The sequence below is a fragment of the Mchenga conophoros genome, linkage group LG12 (assembly GCF_057382185.1).
Source record: "Mchenga conophoros isolate Kocher_MC1m ecotype Shallow Benthic linkage group LG12, M_conophoros_male_GT1.1, whole genome shotgun sequence".
In the NCBI taxonomy this organism is placed as follows: domain Eukaryota; kingdom Metazoa; phylum Chordata; class Actinopteri; order Cichliformes; family Cichlidae; genus Mchenga; species Mchenga conophoros.
Genome location: NC_140537.1, coordinates 21,124,777 through 21,148,391, shown reverse-complemented (window position 1 = coordinate 21,148,391; position 23,615 = coordinate 21,124,777). Strand labels below are relative to the sequence as shown.

At 38.1% G+C, this 23,615-nt stretch overlaps 1 protein-coding gene across 7 annotated transcripts; it reads right to left on the bottom strand.

Moving 5' to 3' along the window:
* Positions 1–4,678: 4,678 nt before the first annotated feature.
* On the bottom strand, positions 4,679–22,061 carry LOC146562574 (uncharacterized). 7 transcript variants are annotated; one of them, XR_014894663.1, is made up of 6 exons: positions 22,029–22,061; positions 21,014–21,045; positions 19,927–19,953; positions 16,386–17,359; positions 9,337–9,435; positions 9,140–9,176 (listed from the first exon to the last, which is right to left on the bottom strand). XR_014894663.1 is itself a non-coding variant. In XM_085294445.1 (3 exons), the coding sequence occupies exons 1-2, from the start codon at positions 14,695–14,697 to the stop codon at positions 9,066–9,068; spliced, it is 5,472 nt and encodes a 1,823-aa protein (XP_085150571.1). In that variant the 5' UTR covers positions 14,698–15,112; the 3' UTR covers positions 8,817–8,953; positions 9,046–9,065. The 7 variants fall into 7 exon arrangements, 3 of the variants coding, with proteins under 3 accessions (XP_085150571.1, XP_085150569.1, XP_085150570.1); XR_014894661.1 differs by lacking the exons at positions 16,386–17,359; positions 19,927–19,953; positions 21,014–21,045; positions 22,029–22,061 and adding exons at positions 4,679–6,985; positions 7,072–7,190 and having other exon boundaries at positions 7,390–15,104; XR_014894660.1 differs by lacking the exons at positions 16,386–17,359; positions 19,927–19,953; positions 21,014–21,045; positions 22,029–22,061 and adding exons at positions 4,679–6,985; positions 7,072–7,182 and having other exon boundaries at positions 7,390–15,104.
* Positions 22,062–23,615: the final 1,554 nt, after the last annotated feature.

The following is a 23,615-nucleotide window of genomic DNA, read 5'->3' as shown; positions in this document are numbered from 1 at the left end:
TGAATTTTGAGTTAAAAATATTGAATGAGATTAAAAAAAAACAAAAAAAACCCCGAATTTAACCTGAAAACAAAGGTGCTGAACTGCTAAAAGCTGAAGGTTACACAGAAGAAGGAGTTGGAAAAAAACTGAAAATGTTTTAAATGTAAATTAGAAAACCCTAAGAAATGAGAAAAGAACATTTACAGTCAGAAAACATCTGAATGAATATTAAAAGGTCATATTCTTTGAATCACTGAATGACTCAAATGTGATCCCTCCACTTTGATCCACACAGTTTAAAAAGTTTAAATGCCTGAGCTTTGAAAGACACGGTGTTGGAAAGAGAACAATAATGGCGACAATTTGAGGGTAAAATGATGGCTGTAACACTGTGGACACAGCAGCAGTTGAAAGAGAAGTGTTTAAGATGAATCTTGGTACAGTGGCAGGCAGAGCTCGTTAAGCAGGCAGGTGTGAGCCTGGTTGCTATAGTGACTGCACCCAATGGCTCCATACACACGTACACAGACATGCGCCTCACTTTTGCTGCTTAAAATGAACAGAAAAGTCAGGCCCAAACAAATCGCTCCCAAATGAAAAGTAAAAGTCGTATTGACAAAATTCTTTCACCGTGAGCGACAGCAATGTCTAGTCTACCTAATTCTCAGTTTTCATGCCTGTGGAGCTTATTATATGGACGTGGTGACAGTGGAAAGACACCATGCTCTTCTGATTTTCAAACGAACCTTCTGAGCCATTTTAACATTAGAGTCTATGGAAGAGTTGGAGGGAGGAGGCTGTGCATTGGTGACATTTATGAAAGAACCATAAGACCTAGTACAATAGTAAACACATTGGATGAAAGAGGACAGCCATGGCTACGTTTTGAGGGTAAAATCATACCTGTAGAGCAAACGCTGCGGACACAGCAGCAGTTTTAAAAAAGATTTTAAGATTAATTTTTTTGCTCCTCTCACTCTAGCAGTTGAGCTGCCTCACTCTAGCCCCAACATTCCGTCCCATACACACCCATTATAAACTCTGAAACGGGTGAAAAAACATCATGAAACTTAAACTGGAACTGAAGAAAAAGTATAATAGATATTGAAAAGATAAATACAAGTTGAATAGTTGAATGTCTTGTCTTCGTTTTAAAGTTTGAATGGTGGCTCTATGTCAACGTATGTGGAAGTAGTAGGAGTTTAAAAATGAGTAAGTTGAATGAGAATTTGAAGGGTCTCCCCATTGAAATACATGGGAAATTTTTGTTGAATAAAGTTGAATAAAATTAAAAATATAAATGTTAAAAATGAGAAAAGTAGAAGCAGTCATGTCCAAAAGAATAGGAATCTAACGGTGTTTGAATGGTTTTTCTAAGTTGAACGGTTTTGAAGGAGTAGGAGTACAAAAAACGTACGGAATAGATAAAATATAATAATAATAAAGATTAGAATAACAATACTGTGAATGCTTTTCAAGCATTCACACTAACTAGAAAGTGCATTTTCTGAAGAAACTGCAGTGTGAATGCTTGAATCTGAATGTATGCATTGAAATGAAATAATTACTGAATTTAAGTTAAAAATTTTGAATGAGATTAAAAAAAAAACCCGAATTTAACCTGAAAACAAAAGTGCTGAACTGCTAAAAGCTGAAGGTTACACAGAAGAAGAAGTTGGAAAAAAGCTGAAAATGTTTTAATTGTAAATTAGAAAAAAACATTTAGAGTCAGAAAACATCTGAAAGAATATTAAAAGGTCATATTCTTTGAATCACTGAATGACTAAAATGTGATCCCTCCACTTGGATCCACACAGTTTAAAAAGTTTACATCTCTGAGCTTTGAAAGACAAGATGTTGGAAAAAGAACAACGATGGCGACGTTTTGAGGGTAAAATGATGGCTTTAACACTGTGGACACAGCAGCAGTTGAAAGAGAAGTGTTTTAGATGAATCTTGGCAGAGTGAGAGAGAGAGCTCGTTAAGCAGGCAGGTGTGAGCCTGGTTGCTATAGTGACCGCACCCAATGGCTCCATACACACGGACACAGACATGCACCTCACTTTTGCTGCTTAAAATGAACAGAAAAGTCAGGCCGAAACAAATCGTTCCCATATGAAAAGTACAAGTCGTATTGACAAAATTCTTTCACCGTGAGCGACAGCAATGTCTAGTCTACTGAATTCTCAGTTTTCATGCCTGTGGAGTTTATTATATGGACGTGGTGACAGTGGAAAGACACCATGCTCTTCTGATTTTCAAAAGAACCTTCTGAGCCATTTTAACATTAGAGTCTATGGAAGAGTTGGAGGGAGGAGGCTGTGCATTGGTGACATTTATGAAAGAACCATAACACCTAGGACAATAGTAAACACATTGGATGAAAGAGGACAGCGATGGCTACGTTTTGAGGGTAAAATGGTGGCTGTAGAGCAAACGCTGTGGACACAGCAGCAGTTTTAAAAAAGATTTTAAGATTAATTTTTTTGCTCCTCTCACTCTAGCAGTTGAGCTGTCTCACTCTAGCCCCAACATTCCGTCCCATACACACCCATTATAAATTTTGAAACGGGTGAAAAAACATCATGAAACTTAAACTGGAACTGAAGAAAAAGTATAATAGATATTGAAAAGATAAATACAAGTTGAATAGTTGAATGTCTTGTCTTCGTTTTAAAGTTTGAATGGTGGCTCTATGTCAATGTATGTGGAAGTAGTAAGAGTTTAAAAATGAGTAAGTTGAATGAGGATTTGAAGGGTCTCCCCATTGAAATACATTATAAATTTTTGTTGAATAAAGTTGAATAAAATTAAAAATATAAATGTTAAAAATATGAAAAATAGAAGCAGTGTTGTCCAAAAGAATAGGAATCTAACGGTGTTTGAATGGTTTTTCTAAGTTGAACGGTTTTGAAGGAGTAGGATTACAAAAAACGTACGGAATACAGAATAAAATATAATAATAACTAGAAAGTGCATTTTCTGAAGAAACTGCAGTGTGAATGCTTGAATCTGAATGTATGCACTGAAATGAATTAATTGCTGAATTTTGAGTTAAAAATATTGAATGAGATAAAAAACAAAAAACAAAAAAACAACCGAATTTAACCTGAAAACAAAGGTGCTGAACTGCTAAAAGCTGAAGGTTACACAGAAGAAGAAGTTGGAAAAAAACTGAAAATGTTTTAAATGTAAATTAGAAAACCCTAAGAAATGAGAAAAGAACATTTAGAGTCAGAAAACATCTGAATGAATATTAAAAGGTCATATTCTTTGAATCACTGAATGACTAAAATGTGATCCCTCCACTTTGATCCACACAGTTTAAAAAGTTTAAATGCCTGAGCTTTGAAAGATACGGTGTTGGAAAGAGAACAATAATGGCGACAATTTGAGGGTAAAATGATGGCTGTAACACTGTGGACACAGCAGCAGTTGAAAGAGAAGTGCTTAAGATGAATCTTGGTACAGTGGCAGGCAGAGCTCGTTAAGCAGGCAGGTGTGAGCCTGGTTGCTATAGTGACCGCACCCAATGGCTCCATACACACGTACACAGACATGCGCCTCACTTTTGCTGCTTAAAATGAACAGAAAAGTCAGGCCGAAACAAATCGCTCCCAAATGAAAAGTAAAAGTCGTATTGACAAAATTCTTTCACCGTGAGCGACAGCAATGTCTAGTCTACCTAATTCTCAGTTTTCATGCCTGTGGAGCTTATTATATGGACGTGGTGACAGTGGAAAGACACCATGCTCTTCTGATTTTCAAACGAACCTTCTGAGCCATTTTAACATTAGAGTCTATGGAAGAGTTGGAGGGAGGAGGCTGTGCATTGGTGACATTTATGAAAGAACCATAACACCTAGTACAATAGTAAACACATTGGATGAAAGAGGACAGCCATGGCTACGTTTTGAGGGTAAAATCATACCTGTAGAGCAAACGCTGCGGACACAGCAGCAGTTTTAAAAAAGATTTTAAGATTAATTTTTTTGCTCCTCTCACTCTAGCAGTTGAGCTGCCTCACTCTAGCCCCAACATTCCGTCCCATACACACCCATTATAAACTTTGAAACGGGTGAAAAAACATCATGAAACTTAAACTGGAACTGAAGAAAAAGTATAATAGATATTGAAAAGATAAATACAAGTTGAATAGTTGAATGTCTTGTCTTCGTTTTAAAGTTTGAATGGTGGCTCTATGTCAATGTATGTGGAAGTAGATACAGTTTAAAGAGGAGGAAGTTGAATGAGAATTTGAAGGGTCTCCCCATTGAAATACATGGGAAATTTTTGTTGAAAAAAGTTGAATAAAATTAAAAATATAAATGTTAAAAATGAGAAAAATAGAAGCAGTCATGTCCAAAAGAATAGGAATCTAATGGTGTTTGAATGGTTTTTCTAAGTTGAACGGTTTTGAAGGAGATAGATTACAAAAAACGTACGGAATCCATAATAATAAAATATAATAAAATAGAATAAAGATTAGAAGAACAATACTGTGAATGCTTTTCAAGCATTCACACTAACTAGAAAAATTTGCATTTCCTGCGAAAATGCAGTGTGGATGCTTTAAAGCTGAAGCTGCATGCAAAAACTAGCTGAAAAAGCTGAAAAGTTGCAGAAATTGTAAAGCTGAAGCTGTCTGCTGAAGATAGTTGAAAATAGCTGAAGAAGCTGTAGAAATCAAAGCCAGTTTTTAAAAAGTTGTTGAAATTTTAATAACTTTGCAGAACAACATCAAGTTAACAAAAATGAAATAACTTAGCAGAAATGCAATAACTTAGAAGAAACATAACAATTCAGCAGAAATGTTGTAATGTACCAGAAGCTACAACTTAGCAGAAATGTAATAATTTAGAATAACATAACTTAGCAGAAATGATATAATTTAGTAGAAAATTAATAACTTGGCAGAAATATTACAACTTATCAGAACTGCTATAATTTTGCAGAAATGTAATTATTAGGAAAAAACTGTAAACAGATAAAAGCTGAAAATGATGACGTAACCTCAAAGTTACTTGTTTAACTGTGAAAAATGACCAGAAACATTAGAAAAGGAAGAAAACCAATTCAATTAAATTTATATAGCGCCAATTCACAACAAAAGTCGCCTTAAGGCGCTTCATAGATACAGAGAAAAACCCAACAATCATATGACCCCCTATGAGCAAGCACTTTGGCGACAGTGGGAAGGAAAAACTCCCTTTTAACAGGAAGAAACCTCCAGCAGAACCAGGCTCAGGGAGGGGCGGCCATCTGCTGCGACCGGTTGGGGTGAGAGAAGGAAGACAGGAATACCAACCAGCAGATAAACTGATGTGAAACAAAACCAAAGTAAAATTGCAGAATTTACACAGTTGGTGAAATGTAAAAATGGCAACAAAAAACCCCCAAACAAACAAACAAAAAAACAAAAACAAACAACATTTAGTTAATAAATGCACAAGATGATTTGATGATAAATATGGTACCAATCTACAAAATACTGTCGAAATGAAGTCCACATTGTGATATATTTCAGGTGTGGAGAGTCACACAGCTAAACAATCGATGTGCATATTTAAAGAATCAAATAAAGAACATTGTTGTGGAATAAATTACAGTGAATAATAATCACTGCCCTGCGTTAGAGAGTGACTTATGATGAGGTATTAATTGGCTTAACTTTACCTCTAACAGCTTTTCACATAGTGCTGTGACCAGGGTGAAATCCATCATAAAGTAACTGTAAACAGTAGAACCATTAGCATGAATGTTATGGTTCTACTCTGATCAAAACTCAAGTCAGCTGTGTGACCTGATATAAAATGATAAAGAGGAACACATATAAATGACCTTTATGAACTTTTCAAAATGACTTTATATGTCTGACCCATTATCTCTATATATTAGAGCAGATGTGGAAAACCACTGTTAGACCTACTCTATACTAACACAAACACAGTCACAAATTCATTGCTAGTGTGACATGTGGTCCTTTTTGCCTTTGACCAATGATATGCTGGTTACTTGGACCAGTTTAGTATTTGCTGTCACAGAGGAATGTTAACCATAAATCCAAAAGACAAAACTGAAAAAATATGTTAATTGCAAACATGTTTTTGCTTAGTAAAAGGATTGAAATTACATGGAAACTGTCACCTTAAAGCCTCATTGTAAATATCATCACAAACAGATGTTTTCCACACGGTTAACAAAGCTCCACCACATCCAATCACTGCATATAAATCTAAAAGAAAACAACAACAAATAAAATGTAATTAACACAAGTGAAGTCTAAGGAGCTTGGAAAGAAAAGCGTCTGGACTTCTTTGAGTTCCTTGAAGACGTTTCACCTCTCATCCGAGAAGCTTCTTCAGTTCTAAGGGTCAATGGTGGAGAGTCCCAGATTTAAACCCAGTGGGAGTTTCTCCCCAAAGAGGGACAAAGAACCTCCTGATGATCCTCTACCTAATCACATGAGCCAAGGTGTGAAAGTGGGTGTGGGTCCCAATCAGCCAGGGTTTTGGGTGAGCTCATTGTGAAACCTGGCCCCACCCTATCATGCGATTTCCTGAGGTCAGGAAATCACCCACGCCCACTCCCAGGATGTGAGTGGATGTTACGGTGTCTGGGGAGGGAACTCAAAACTGGATTATAGATGGCAGACAGTTGGTGTTGTAAACCACCGCCTCTGTTCAAAGATGGTCGCTCACAGTGGACGTAAATGGCTTCTTTCACTCCTCCATCCTCGCTGCACTTTACAGCGTACACCACATTGTTAAGTTTGTGTTTAGGAGTTTTGTCTTTCAGGTGAACCAGTTTCTGTCAAAGTGTGTTGCTGGGTCTAAAGTACACTGGGATGTCGCATTTGGAGAAAACTCTCCTGAGTTTTTCTGATACACCGGCTACATAGGGGATGACAATGTTGTTGTGTCTGTCTTTCTTATCCTCCCTCGCTGGTGTCTGATGTTCTTTTCTGTGAAGCTGGAATGCAGGCACACTGGACGAGCTTGTTCTAAAAAATACAGAAAAAGGAACATTTTATTTGTGTTAAGGCCTAAAAACTACAAATAAGTTATACAATGAACAATATTGAAATACCTTATAGGTGCTGCAGGCCACATAACCAGAATCCAGAGCAATCTCACACTCGCATGATGGTGAGGAAAGACATGAGCTCTGCAGGGAGGTTTGAATGTCTCAGTTGGGACACTGAAGAACTCAGAAGACAGCAATACATGCACAGAGAGACAGAGTAGAAAAAGCATAGATTTGTAATCTATAATGTGAATTAAAACTCAAAAAGTGTCAACAAGTATAATCATTTGAGTGTGGAATTATTTATGCAATAAACAGGATTTTAATTAATTAATTGAATTAAAAACACTGACATTTTTTATCAAAGATAAAGAATCATACCTCTCTCTGCTCTGAGGATCACTGAGCATCTCTGACAGGAAATACAGTTTCCTCAGTAGGAGTCATCATTGATGGTCTCAGAGGTTGTAGTGTGGCAGCATGATGATGGTCTCCAGATCAGGCAGGAGGTCAGGTGATGGGTGTGTCATCTTCTCCATTGAAGACACACTGGTATGGCAGTTCATAACACAGCAGTCTCCTTGTGGCATGTAGTTATCTGTGCAGTCCAGCACTGATGGATCAGGTTTGGCTCAGCAGTTCATGAAGATGGTGTCTGAAAAAATATATCTAACAAAACACGTGCTTATAACACCACCCACCCAGCTCAGCCCCCAAGTGTCTATGTAATGCTGGTATGGGGTGTCGGTTACTAAATCTAATTAGTGCATCAGAAAGCAGGGGCTACACCTAAAGCCCACACTTTTTGATGTCTTTGTTTATTAGCAGCTTTTTCCAGCTGCTCAGAGAATTCTGACTTGGCCTTTATCCACCCAAACCCAAACCCACCCGGATAAAGGCCAAGTCAAACTCACACACCATACCAGCATTACATAGACACTTGGGGGCTGATCTGGGTGGGTGGTGTTAAACTGTAGTCGGGAACTTTCAGAAAACTATCCATTTACTTCTAAATCAGTTTTTATACATATTCTGTAAGCTGTACTAATGTTTTTCTCTACATAATGTATCATTATAGACATCTCTGGTAGCCTAAAGATAGTTTATAACTTTTGACATTTTTTACCTGTAAAACATGATAAGCAAAAACTCATTCATCACAAAAACTTTTGATTCTACAAAAGCTACTATAATCAAGAAAATATAATTGTCTGTATTTATTCATGTGACCCATATTAAATACCTGCATTTATGTGGGATTTATTTATTTACTATTTCATATTTTCAAGCCCTTGGAGGGGAAGATCTCGTTTGTTGAGCTACATACGTCACAGTAAAAAGATTTAGTCATTTAAAACATGAGAATAAAAGAAATGATGTTGGTTTAATAAATGTTGCAGCACATTTCAGATCAGAGGTGCATGATAGCAGATGTTCTCTGCTCTGCATGAAGTTCAGCAATGATTTGGTGAAATGATTAATAACATTGCAATAAGAAAGGGTCTTCTTACAGACAGAGTAGGGAAGACAATTTTTTCAATGAAAAATATTTTTCATGCTCTACAATCAGTAAACTCTGTAACAAACATGATCTGTAATTGTTTCAAAACTCACCAGACGACTTCATGATTGGCTCGAGGACAGGACACAAAACACAGGGTTGTGGTAACTGTAATATGATCTCAGAACACCTGAATATAGACATTTCTGTGGCTGAGAAATAAAAATGAGGTCAAGCAGGGTGTTCTTGTCTGTAGTGCCAGAAGTGATCAGCTGTGAATACCCTCTCGACTGAAACTGCTCCAGAATCTGTTTTCTTCCACTCTGCAACTGGTTCTCATTAAAATCTCCACACACAATTATTGGGTGACAGTCCATTATTTCAAGTGAATCTAAAAGACTTACCAGGTTTTGCATGAATGGTGTCAAACTGTAGTCAGGGGGTCTGTACACAACAGCAATGAGTGCAGGGAATGGAGCCTGAACCTTCAACACTAAAAACTCAAGATCAGTGACATTATGCAGATACTGTTTTACCTGAACCTGAAAATGATTCCTCAAATACACAACAACTCCCCCACCACTTCTGCTGGCCATGTGAGGAAAGTTTGTGTAGGACACATGTCTGTTGCGTTTGAACATGGTGTAGCCATCCAAATGAAGACTGTCTGCAACAAAGGAGCCTTGAAGGTGAGACTCAGTGAGACACAAAACATCTGCTAAACACATTTCATGATGACTCTTGATGTCACTGATGTGAGATGGCAAACCCTCCGTATTGTGATGGATCAGTGTAAGAGTGTCAAGTCTGCTGGCTGTTTCTCTGACCTGAAGAAGAGGCATCATTTCCTCAACACTGGCTTGTCTCATGGTTTGGAGCGCTGCAGTTACCTCGGGATTGGCGTAAATCTTTTTCTCATCCAAGTCCTGCAAATAGAGTCCACTGAGAGACGTCACCCTGCTGAGAGCAACGTAAGCCATACCTGGTTCAAAAATGTTCTTCATTGAAACTACAGCTGTCTGTGTTGTAAGACCCTGAGTTTTGTGAATTGTGCAAGCGAATGCTAGCTTTACAGGAAACTGTCTGCGTACTGCTCCTTTAAACTTCAGACTCTCCTCTGCTCTCTCAATGTAAACCAGATCATCAGAAGCTGCATTAGCACTGCGGTTGTGTCTCATAGGCTGCCGGTTGTCCATCCTGAGCCCCAGTTTAATTATGTGTCCATCATTTTCAGATCTCACCACCTTTACCAGTATACCAAAAGCACCGTTGACCAAACCGTTTAGTGTGTCCAAGTTTCTGGTCAGCATGACTCGAGCTCCTTCAGCAACATTCAGAGTGTCAGGTAAATCATTTCTCCCACCTGTAAATGGTTTGTCTCTTCGTTCCATTCTGCCTGTACATTTATCCTTCTGGAAATCGTCTGCATTGATGATTATGATGTTTGAATGAAGCTTCTTCAGGGTATCTGTGTTGTGGGATTCCACATTCTTGTTGGTGGCATAAATGTGTAAGACCTCAGTTGGACATTCTTCTGGTGCAGTCACAGCCTGTGACAACAAATCTCTGTCGCACTGAGAAAGCTCATCTGTCTTTTCTTTGACTCTAATCCTGTTCAGCATCTCTGCAAAGGCCACATCATCTTTCTGACGCATGATCTCGGTTAGAGTGATCATCTGAAAATGTTCCTGCCATAGGTCAATCTGTTCTGGATCGTAAACACAGAGAGGTTTAGACTGTCGCACTGGTGGCAGCTGGTAAAAATCTCCAACAGCTAAAACTGACATTCCACCAAAAGGTCTCTGAGTGCCTTTGATTTGTTTCAGTCTTGCATCCACATAAGCAAAAAGGGGTTTTGAAACCATTGAAATCTCATCAATAACAATAATTTCAGCATTCATCAGCTCAGATCTGACTTCATCCAGTTGGTTACCAAGTCCTTGAATGGGTGGTTTCAGACTCCTGGGTAGTTTCAGTAGAGAATGTAATGTAGAGCCATTGATAGAAAAAGCTGCTGTACCGGTAAATGAAGTCAGTAAAACAGTTGGATTTGATATGTCAGCTTCTTCTGCATTAGCAGGCAGTCTGCTCAGGATCTTTGATGCTTCAGAATGAATACACTTAATCAGATGTGACTTTCCAGTTCCTGCACCACCATTGATATAGAAGAAAAATGGATCTGGGTTCAAACCACAAACTCGCTGAATACACCAGTCTCTTATGGCATAGAACACGCAGGCCTGCTTCTGGTTCAGATTCTGATACATTACACGTACCACGGCTGGATCTACTGCAGGTTGTTCTCTGATGGCTCTGATCTCTGTTACAGCATCAGACTGACGACTGTAGTCGGGGACATTCTCCTGTTCGTTCTCATCATCAGAATGTCTCTCAGGAAGATTCTCATCACATTGCAGCCTCACAACTTCAGATTCAGGAGCAAGATTACACCATTCATCAATCACAACATCCCTATTTTGTTCAAACTCTTCCAGTGCACTCTCAATATCCTCAGAGTTCTTCTCATACTTGTCTTTATTTCTTTTCACAACCCTTTTCACAGACTCACTGTGGTCTGAACATGGAAGTCGTACAAAACCTGAGTTGTAGAAGGACTGATAGGTTTGGAACCCTTGTGGTTTCAGTTCCTGCTCTGATCTGTGTGGAAGGTAAAGTCTCAACAGTCGACCATAATATTGCTCAGGATCTTTTTCCTGTGAACAGTGGTAATATCTGATTATAGCTGGTTTATCATTCTTTCGCCTTTGTACAAATCCAAGCTGGTTTAGAAGAGGAAGCACATCTTTTCCTTCATTTGGACCACTCACCAACCTGCACAAGGCAGCAAAATCAGCCAGTGACATTTCCTCATATTCTGGGGTCTCAGGTCTGCATTTGTATTTATCACTCAAACTTGTCATCCAAATATTACAACTGTCGTGTGTTGTGCTTTCCAGGAAGCTCATGGGCCGACTCATTTTTACTGGGTTATCATCTGTTGGTACAAATACAACACTGCGGGAACATTTTTTCATTTTTAGGCCACAGACTCGAGTCACACACTCCTGTGCGCTGATTTCTCTCTTTTTTGAGTAAGCCTGCATCACAGCTCTCATTTCATCACACTCATTGACGGTGTTCTTATCAGAGTTGTCAATAACTGTCTTCAGGTATTCAGAGAGGCCAGATTCTTTCTTTGTTATATATTTACAGAGGTATTCTATACATGAATAGGCATTCAAAATGAATGAGACATCTAAATTAGAGTTCCAGGCTTCAAGCAGGTCTGGGTTGTAATTGTTGATCCAACACTCATTTGGGTCACGTTTCAGAATCAGAGCTGTTTTCTTGTTTATGTCTTGGAGGCATTGTTCATACTCATTCATTGTTAAGTTGCATCGTGACAGAATCTGCTCTATGGTGAGGGAAGCAGCTTCAGGTTCCTTCAGCAGGTTCAACAAAGGTCTGAGTTTGGCTTTTGCAGCTTCAGTGTCTGAATCCTCATCCTGTCTCACAATCATTGTTCTTGTGGCTGGTGGTTTGGGAAACCCAAATCTACAACCAGAGTTCACACTCTTAAAGCATGTCTTTGTGTGGTTTTTGCTGTGCTTTTGTAGCTCAGTGACTTTTTTGTGCAGTTCAGGTTGTTTTTCTGGATCAGGGAGTTGAGCTGAGATGTATCTGTCAACAAAGTCACAGACAGTTTGGTCGTCATCCACATCTGCTTCTACCTTTTCTCGAATCCACAGCAACATGTGTATATGTGGACTACCTCTGTGCTGGAACTCAACTCTGTAAAAGTAATCAATGATCTCACCAAGGGGCTGTGCAGGAGAAAAAAGCAAATCTCTGAACAAAGCCTCAACACGTTTATCAAACATTCGCATGGTGGTTACTGGATTTGATCTTAGAATTTCACACTTTTCTGACCAGTCCAGGGCTTCAAAATCAACCTCTTCACCTTGCTGTCTCTTTATTGCTTGAATCACTTCAGGCCATCTCATCTCAGCAGCAGAGAAAGTGACAAAGAACTGAGGTGTTCCTATTTGGCGAACCATGCTGAATAGATCTCTGGTAGTTTTCTGCCAGTAAGCTGGAGTTCCTCTGAGTGGCTGCATAAATCTGATTGCATCTTTATTTCTTACAAGCTTCTCTACTTCTGTCTTACTTTGTAACATTCCTGATGTGATTTTGCGTCCATCTTTGGTCATAGTTTTACCTTTCCTTAGCTGTATTGTCATGCTGGAATTAGCCAAGTGTATTTCAGTGACAAACTGTGAGAAAAACAGGTAATTTGTGTCTTTAGCAAATCTTGCATCAATGTTGAAAAGCCTTGACTTGAAGTAAGCACTTGGTGTGAGTTTAAGACGTCTCTTTTCATCCAGTGTATTCTGACCAGTAGGAAACTGCACAGGAAATGCCATGGCTTCCAAATGAGGAGTTCTGAAGAAGCTAACAGGATTGTTTCTTTCTGCAGGAGCCACACAATATGTGTTATCAGTGAAACAGAGAATCTCTTCTGAAATGTCTACAGGCTGCAGACAACTTTCTAGAGCAAAACCTCCATTGTTCAAATCACTTTCTGGTTCATCTGGATTTTGTTCCTCTGGTTGTTCATCACAGGATTGCATATTAATAGCTTGTTCACTTTCAGACTCACTTTCGCACAAAAGGGCATCTTTTTCATAGTTGTCAATTTCCATTAAATCTGCTTCATTATAATCATCACTTGCCATGCTGGCTTCATCACTGCTGTCATCATCAGGTAACGTTGGATCACAAAGCAATGCATCATCTCTGATAATAATATCTGTGTACTGTGGATGAATTTGTTTCAGTTTACGCAGAGCTTGAATGAGTTTAGACCAGGTGACAGTCTGGAACAGCTGATGGCCTTTGTAGCACAGTCGTCTTTTCAGCTTTATCCTCATGATCTGTGATTGGCTTCTGATCCTCGGTAAAGAGTCAACTGTTTGTTGGACCTCAGATGGTACACACACCACATTACCACGTATGAGTCTCTGTCTCCCCTTTGGAAGAGGAATAATCTTAGCAAATGGTATGCATTTGGCAATCAGATGTCTCTCCAGAATGTTGAGATCACAAAGTTCAGCTGGAATATCCTGCAGTTCTAAACCATTAACAGCAGCAAGCCTGGGCATGCATCCACTTTTGAGGGAACTGTGACATGTGTGACAGATATACTCTTTTTTTCTCTCAACAGGAAAGCTGCAGTGATCATGACATGCTTCATCACACACATGAACAAATTTACCAGTTAGGCACTGATGAGCTACAGTCTGGTGTTTTGAGTAATTTTCTCTTTTGCAGATTTTCACCTGATTAGGAAAAGAAGCTTTTAGACAAACAGTACAAACATAAGATGGTGCTGACTTAATGTTTGATCTGAAACGAGATATGGCCTCATTCATTAAAGTGTTCTCTGGATGACACTGTAAACTCTCAGCTGGTCGATGCATCTGGCGATATTTCCGTTTTATATTCATTGCACATCTGATATTATGCATCTGTCTGAAAGAAAAACCGTTCCAATATTTTACTCTCATTCGTTCTCTCATATTGTCCTTGTGTTGTTGCTGAAATTGTTTTTCTTCTCCATACCGCTTTGTCATATAAGATCGTTTTTTCTGTTTAAAATCTTCGCTTTTTTTATATAGGTTATATACATATGACCTCATGTAAGCTTTATGTTTCTCTCTGAATCCAGCACAAGTTCTGTATATTCTTCTTATACGCTCTTTCTGCTTTTCTCTGAATATGGGAGACTCTCTATATGTTCTTGTTACACGTTCCTTCTGCTTTTCTCTGAATATGGGAGACTCTCTATATGTTCTTGTTACACGTTCCTTCTGCTTTTCTCTGAATAGGGGATTGTCTTTATATGTCCTTATGACACATTCTCTTTTTCTCTCTCTAATTTTAGCACTTTCCCTATACATCTTTCTAAAATGTTCTCTCTGTTTCTCCTTATAGGTAGCATTTAATTTATACAATTCATTTTTGTACATGCTCTTTTTCTGTCTGTGATCAGGATCATTACACTTCTTAGTTGAGTTTTTTTTCTTTGTCTTGAAGCTTTCATCAAACCTGTACATCTGCCTTTCTTTCGTCTTCTGATTTTCCTTTCTCTGTGGTAGCTTTTGTTGGGTCAATAATCTTCTCCTCATTTTTTGCCTTTCATGTTTACTATATTTCAGCAGTTTATCTGAGAGTTCCTCTGTTATCTTAGTTGAACTGGAGGCACTGTTTGAATCATTCTGAGGAACAGAATCTGATGTTACCTGAGTGTCTCTTACAGAAGATGCAGAGGTTTCTATTTCTAAATAATCAGAAGGACGATTGTTCAGCTCAGCAGCTGTCTCATTTGAATAATCCACTCTGGATGATGTCACTTCAGTCGTTAAAGTGTCTCTCACAGTCTTCTGTGTCTGGTCAGTAGATCTTTGGGAGTTTATTTCATGAACGGCTTCATTTAAAGCTGGTGCTGTAACAGTTGTAGCTGTTTGTCTGTATTCGGTGGTTTGATTAGCATCTCTTTGGTCAGCAGCGTTTTCACTGTGAAACTCGATGGGCTGTAGCTCATAAGTGCAGCTTGATGCGATGCTGAACATTCTGTACAAACGTTTGATCCTGTCAATCATGTCATTAAGACGTGTGAACTTCAACATAACTGCAGTTCCACCACTTGCACTTAGCGACAATGGCATACCAGTAGACTTACGTGGGTGAGGGTCAAAATATGCATATTCACCTGAAGTCAGCCTGCTAACAGCGATGACTGTTCCTCCCATGACTAGCAAAGCGTAGCGAACGTCTGAAGCCAAACACTGTAGTCCCTGTTCAAGGCTCGGAAAGTGATCTGTACCATCAAATGTGCCGTAATGAGCAAACTGAGACATGTCGACTTGATACTCGTGTCTGCGGCTGGTAACAACTGAAGGAAGTTCATCGCAGGCTAGAAACACACTGTTCACAAACCTCAGTCTGGCATCTGAATAGACGGCATGGCCTTTGTCCAACACACGGTTTAGATCTGCTCTGGTAATAAATTCATCCTCGTGTAAGAATGACAGGAAAACCAAACTGTTAGCCATGCATTGCTGATTCCGGTACTTTCCATACCTAGGAGCGGCCTGGCTTCGGGAAGCACAGACGCTACTCACTCGTGGACTTTCACTGTTTGTAACCTGTACATGAGACTGTCCTGGAGCTTGTCCATCATGCTGTGTTTGTACAGTTAGCTGGGGTTTAGTCTGGATTACCTGCATAACTTCAGGCTCTGGGACAGACACTGAGGGAACACTTCTTTTTACCACATCTGCATAAGACACTGTGGCTGTCTCTCCATCATGCTGTGTTTGTACAGTTAGCTGGGGTTTAGTCTGGATTACCTGCATAACTTCAGGCTCTGGGACAGACACTGAGGGAACACTTCTTTTTACCACATCTGCATAAGACACTGTGGCTGTCTGAACACTGCTCTGCACTTCTGTGCTGGGAAAAGCTGAAACACAAACCTTTACCTGCTCACTGCTCTGAGAAACATTCACCTGTTCTTTCTGCTTTTGCCATCTAAGCTTCAAGGACTGCGACCTTTGACTTTTTCTTGGCATTTTGCTGAAGTACAATCTGGAGCTTATATGTGGTTATACACAAATATAAACAAAACTGAACCTTGAAACACAGAAAAACTTATAACTCCTTAAGTTACTGTTAAATCTGAGAAATGTACTATTATACTATAAAATGTTTTTATGAATATATGAATAGATGTTAAAAAGCTGATTTGTACTCCAAACTCAAAATAAAGGAAATTCAAAGTTCTCTGGAAACAATTTGGTCCGTTTTATTGTACCTCTTTTAGAAACGGGGTTTCTTCAGCTGGATGTTCTGCAGCAGTCAGGAAACAGGAAGTCTGGGTCCTCAGGCACTTCTCGATGACAATACTGACTGAATACTTACACTGAGTGACAAAATGGGTTAGTCCTTAAATAATAATACTATAAACTTGCAGTCAAATGTTATAGCCAATGAAACAGACTAACAGACTGGATCTGATTTATTATTTATCTGAATGTATGTATTACAAAATAACCAGATTATCTTATTACAAATAAACTTATAAAAAGGTGATATTTTATACAATTGATCAAAGTAAGCCAAACTAGCAGTCCAAACTAAAGTCTAATGCAAAATTAAAATGACAAATGTAGGGCTGTGTAAGTAGTTTCTACTATAAGTTCTACTGTACTGTAATTCTACTACTGTATATTCAACTTGTAATTTAAAGCAAAATGACTGAATGTGAGAGAGCTTAATGACAGGAAAGAAAGAGCAGTGAGAGCAGAGATCTCTCAGAATTCTGTAACAGATAGATCAAGTTCTGGTAACTTGGATTTCTGAAAATTGGATTCTGAAAGGATTCTCAAAACTTGGATTCTCAAATTAGATAGAGCAGTAGAGATAGAGGGATACAAGATGGAATGGCTTTCAAATTAGATAGAGCGGTAGGGATAGAGGGATACAAGATAGAATGGCTTTCAAATTAGATAGAGCGGTAGGGATAGAGGGATACAAGATAGAATGGCTTTCAAATTAGATAGAGCAGTAGGGATAGAGGGATACAAGATAGAATGGCTTTCAAATTAGATAGAGCAGTAGGGATAGAGGGATACAAGATAGAATGGCTTTCAAATTAGATAGAGCAGTAGGGATAGAGGGATACAAGATAGAATGGCTTTCAAATTAGATAGAGTTGGGAGAGTGATAGGATAGACAGAATTGCTTATAATGATAGAGAGAGAGAGAGGATCTTCTGCAGCAGGTCACCTGTAAGACACAAAAGGCATGGAATTAGTCATATTTCCAACATGCTTGGATTTACCATATTCTTCAGACTATATGGCACACCTAAAGTCCTGTCATTATCTCAAAAACATACAATGTGCCTAGCGTATCGATTCTGGTTATGCTTACTGACCTCAAACGGGATTTCTGTGGTACACAGCGCTCAAAATTCTGTCAAATATTTTAGTAAGACTTCGTAAGCTACAAAGCTGCGCTGCTTGATGTATTGTCAGAGCATTATGGCTACCATAGTCAGGACCCTCGCAGAGTAATTCGTACGGTGCTTCAACATAACATTATGGTGTGTGTACAAGGACCTGGCACGTGCTAAGAGACATGCTTAAGAAGCAGATTTCAAACTGATCAACCCATGAAGAGTTTGATGGATTTGTGGATGAGGAATGAACTGAAAAAGTGAGTGTATTGTTCTGTATTTTATGTGTTACAACTGAACAGTGTTGAGAGTTGTTTGTGAATGACTTGAATAAAGTTTGACTTATCTGACTGTTTGTTTGGCTTAATCTGCCTTAAAAACAGGCTTGTTTATTGACATTATGCCTTATAATCTCAAAAATACAATACATGTAGGGCTTTAAATACTAAAGACTTCTACAGTAAATTATTGGACTGAACAGAATGACAATGTTTAACAAATGATGGTGGAACTGTTATAAGGACATTTTTACATTCTATTAAAACAATAAACTAAGTCTATAAACTCAAACTAAGACGTGCTGCTACAGTAACTTACTGTAAATATTAAATGGTCCAACAAAACCAACACACTGAGGTTACAGCACAGTTTCAGGTCACTCTGTATGAATTTTGGCAAAATGAGAAATTTGGAGACAGCTAGTTTCTACATATTTCAGTCACATTTGGGGCATGTTTGATGCACAGCAATAAGCACTACACTAAATCTATAATAAACTTATCATAGCTGATATAAAGGCCTAATTAGCAAAATTTAGTATGATGATCATTTCTTTGTAGATCATTTCATGATAAAAAGAACAGAAGTGAGTGCTGTATCTGAGCTGTTGCATGTAAGATCTTTGCTGGACATTCCCACATTTCTTAAACAAACAAACAAACATGACTTTCAGACAGTTCATCTTTTGTAAATTAGGCCAGGATTATTTTCAAAAAACAGCCTTGATAAAAATATCAGGCCACTATAAAATGTCTTATGTTTATGTTTTCATCCCACCTATACTTTGCAAGTCATTATGACAAATTACAAAAAGCAGTTTTTAGGCAGTGATTTAAGGGAAGAAGCTTTTGAAATCCACAATGCCCTACCACCAGTGGTCTCAAACTCTGGTCCTTAAGGCCTGGTGTCCAGAAACTTTTCTATGTGTCCCTGTTGCAACACACCTGAATAACATTAGTAGGTCATTAGCAAAACTCTACAGAACCTGACTGCATGCTGAGGTGGTAATTCAGGAATTTGATTCATGTTATAGCAGCTCATGAGTGAATGAACATGATGCAATGAAAGTACTTTTAGAAGTACATTTTTCCAAACACTTAAATTACTTACATTTGAGTAGTCTTAGGGGATGCCACTTCAGCACACAGTCAAATTCTATACTCTCACTAATGACCTACAAATGTTATTCAGGTGTTTTGTAACAGGGACACGTGGAAAAGCTTCAGGACACCGGCACTTGAAGAGTGGAGTTTGAGACCCCTGTCCTATGTGAATATTTAATTGTCCCTAAACTGCTAGTCGTGAGCTGCTCTAATGTGAAACAAACACATATAGTTCTGTAAAGGTTTACAAAGAGACTACTAAGGATCTGGAGACCTCAGAAAACAGAAACCCTCCCAGATGTTGTAGCTGAACATGCAAAAACAAGTTGCCTAATAATATCTCGATGATAACCAAGAGCTGTGCTGACTAACTGCACTAAACTGAATCATCTATAGTGAGAGAAAAACACCAGCATTAAAGTCAAACATGGTGCTGTTACTGTGATGTCCCAGAGTTCCTTTACTACTTCAGGACCTACATCAACTCATCAGGTCCTGGGCTTAAGTTTAATCACACTTAGGATCTGAAGCACACAAGCAAGTCCAATTGAATGAATGAAACAAAACACATGGTGTAAACTAATCAGTCTGGACTTTAATGAAATTAAGATTCTTGGCATGACTTGAAAACCCTATATTGGGCCTTAATTAAGACTTTTTTCTTTTCTTTTTTTGCCTGTCCTGTTTGGATCTAATTATGACAATTCTGAAATTATAGTGGACCAAAATCAACCAGTGATGTAAACCAGTCATTACCAGTTACTGTAAATGCTTGATGGTAATTGTTGCTATCAGGGCATCCACAGCTGGGTATTAGAGACCAACATGTTTTTACATTAGACCAGGTTGTTCTGGTTCAAAAATGAAATCATCACTTTAAAACTGCTTTTTGTATTTATCCAGGTCATCCTTGTTAGATGATTTGAAACATGTGAAAAAAGCATAAACAAAATAAATCTGCAAGGAAGAAAGACCTTTCTCAGCACTGTACCGCAGACAAAACCTTTACTTACCAGACTTGCGACGATCAGATCAGTATCCTAGAGAAAGGAAACAACACATCAGATCACTGTTTAATGACTTACACTGTTGAACCTCTTCGCACACAATCCAATTTACTGTGACATGAAATAACTAGTAAAATCCTCAATTTCTTCAAGCCTTTATGAACTCACTGTAGTCTAAAGAGGACAAACTTCAGTTACAGAGTCTCACATGGTGATAACATGTGTAATAAAGGCATGCATACTACAGAAGTGCAAAAAAGAGGCACCAATATTTGTTGGTACAGATTATGGCTTTTTAGCTCCATCATTTTCTATCACAAGACAGTGCTTAATAAAGTGTGAAAAAACCACAACTGTTAGAATCAACGGAAAACCTCATTAGGTTTTAGTTCTGATCTGAATATGTAAATCCTAAAATACATGTAAATTCTGACATGTTATAGTAACAACAGTGGCACACCATTTTTGCAATTACAAAAATTATAATAAAGAGTCCTTCCATTGTACCTGTTGGCAGGAATCTTTTTGTATTTTTCAATATTTCCCTTTTATATAAAATTTTAAACACATTGTATCAAGCAAATTATTAAGAAACTGATTTAAACTTATTGTATATAAATTACACACAGGCTTTAACATACACAACATTGCCTACTCACAACTCTGGTCCTCTGAGTTTTTTATTATTGCTTAAATGTTTAACCTACCACTTCTGTTCACTCAGGCAAAAATACTTCTATAGTGGTCTGACTTTAATGTAATACATAAGCAGAATATGAGTGAAGATATAAATCAACAACTGTGGTGCTCTGCTACGTAAATCCACAAACAAACGGAGAACACAAACAACTGTATAAAAACAGTTGTTTGTGTTCAAACATAAAAATCAGACACAAATGGCCTGTTAAACTTCAGGGACAGTCAGAGGTCATGTGTGGGGCCTTTGCTGCTACAAGGTATAAATTCTGACCATTTGATTTTGCCCATAAATAAATGGTAATGTCACAAAAACCAAACTACGTTAGGTAAGTTGCTAAACATGTTACACAGTGACAATGTCATATTACTGCAGTTACAATTGCTGCTTACTTACCAGCAAACGCAAAACCAAAGTTCTGTTTCACTCTGTAACAAAAGAACAAAAATACAGAATCAGACAACTAAAATCAGCATCAGAGTCAATACTGCATCACAATCTGTAGTGAAAAAAAAAATCTGTTAAATTCTTTGTTTACAACAGCTTTACTATAAACACCCCATCTTCTCTTTCTGCACCTTATTAAAGATTTCTGTCTTTATTAAGGTGATGTGTCGTTTTATCGATCTGCAATAAGCCACAGAAATTCCTCATTAACGTAAAGCTCTAATACTTTGGTGCTATTACATAACACATCAGATACCACAAGCAAGGATTTGCTCGCACTGCACACTTGATCAAATGATAACATCACAGTTTCAAAGCATGCAACAATCACAAATAATACTTGATACTATAAATGCTTGATGGTAGTTCTTCGTATCAGGGCTTCCACAGCTGGGTATTAGAGACCAGCATGTTCTCACATTAGAACAGATAGCTCTGGTTTGGTTTTCTCTGCTTCATACGTGAAATCATCACTTTAAAATGCTTTTTTGTATTTATTCATATCATCCCTGTTAGATGATTTGAAACATGTGACAAAAAAGCATGAACAAAATAAATCTGCAAGGAAGAAAGACTTTTCCCAGCACTGTACCTCAGACAAAATGAACTCACTTTAGTCTAAAGAGGGCAACATTTAATTGCAGAGTCTCAAATGGCCTTAACATGTGTAATAAAAACAATAATTACTACAGAAATGCTTTGATAAGCCTTTAAAATTAAAATTAGACATAAATGGCCTATTAAACTTCAGGGACATTTTTAGGGACACTCAGAGATCTAGTGGGGGGGGGGGGGGGGGGGGGGGGGGGGGGGGGGGCTTTACTTCTTATAAATCCTAAATGTGTTTTTGCCCATGAGCAAATGGCAAGATATCACAGAAAGCCAAACTATTGTATATAAATTGCTAAACATGTTACACAATCCCAATTTCATATTGCTTCAGTTACAATCACTGTTTACTTACCAGCGAAGGCAAAACCAAGCTTCTAGTTCACTCTGTGTAACAAAAGACAAAGAGCAAAAATACAGGATCAGAAAACTCAAATCAGCATCAATACTGCATCACTCTCTGTTGTCAAAAAGATTCACTAAACTTCTTTGTTTACTACAGCTGGAATACAAACAACAACTCTCCTCTGTTTTCTTTGGTCTACCTCTCATTTAAGATTGCAATAACACTCATACATGAAAAACTGCACGGTGTATATTTTTAAGGCTTTAATATTTGAGGTGGTCTGCATTCAAATTCTACTTCCTAAAATATTACCAACTGCACATAGTATCATTAAATATGCTGTTATTTTAAAATAAATATCTATATACCATATTAATAATAATAATATACTGACATATTTTATTAATGTGAAGGTGGGCTGTTGTTTATTTCATTAATTTTCCACAAAGTGAGAATTTAAACTGTGCTGCAGATTTAGGTTGGCACAAACAAGCCTTGTTAAACAGTTCTTAAAAATTAAAGTCTACAAATTAGGAGTTCTTATTATTCTTGGGCTATGTCCACATGTACACAGGTACTTTTGAAAATGGACATTTTTCTATCCGTTTGCACCTTTCGTCCACACTTAAACGGCGTTTTCGGTCACTGAAAAACTAAAAACGCTTGCCAGGATATTTTTGAAAACTCCGTTTTTGCATTTATGTGTGGACAGGGACACGGAGAAAACGCAGCGCCTTTTTTGCCGTCACACTGTGCGCCACGTTATTGTTTCAGTGAAATGCATTTCTACAATACGGTTACTGTTAATTGTTCTCTCTGCAGTGTTTAAATGCTTACATATACACACACAGTTACTGTCCCCCCACACATATGACCCTGTTCTGCTTTTATGCCCCATCTTTGTTTGCCATTTCCCACCGAGGCTTCTAGACTTCTGATTGGCCAACATTTCTACACGGTTAGGAATATATCGCCACCTGCTGCTTTGGTATGTTCCTAGCAGAGTTTTCCTTCATTTCTGCATTCATGTGTGGACGGGATTGTTTTTTAAAATGAAAACGTAAAGTCTCAGTTTTCAAAAATACCCGTGTATGTGGGGACATAGCCTATGTTTAATCCTCAGTTTCTCCCCCCCTCCTTTCTCTTAATTAATCCACAAGACCTGCACACACGCGACTCTTTTTCTCCCGTGTTCGGTCAGAGGCGGTAAAATGGCTCCTTTGATCTTGCCGACAGCTGACACTGAATCTAAGATGGCGGTTCGTTAAAAACTTTACAGCATAAAGAATGAGGCTGTTTTAACCAACTGATTTGTGAAGAGAACTAACTGCACCTTATGTAACAGACTGACAAACACGAACACACCAAATGTAATTAATAAAACAACACAATAACCGTGGTTTACCGTCAAATCTTCATTTCACACTGGGCTCATAAGAAGGCTAGTTGTTAGCTTTAGCTCATCAAACACTGCTTTTACATACAAAAATGACAACTTTTCACTAAAAAGGAACCATTGTGTTACTTTAACATGAGTTATACCTCGGCTGGCTTTATAAATCACTAACAAGAACTTGTTACATCGCGCAAACAGAG

Excerpts from the sequence above, each read along its gene's own strand:
- LOC146562574 (XM_085294443.1), bottom strand. The coding sequence starts at position 14,697 with ATGAGGAGAAGATTATTGACCCAACAAAAGCTACCACAGAGAAAGGAA.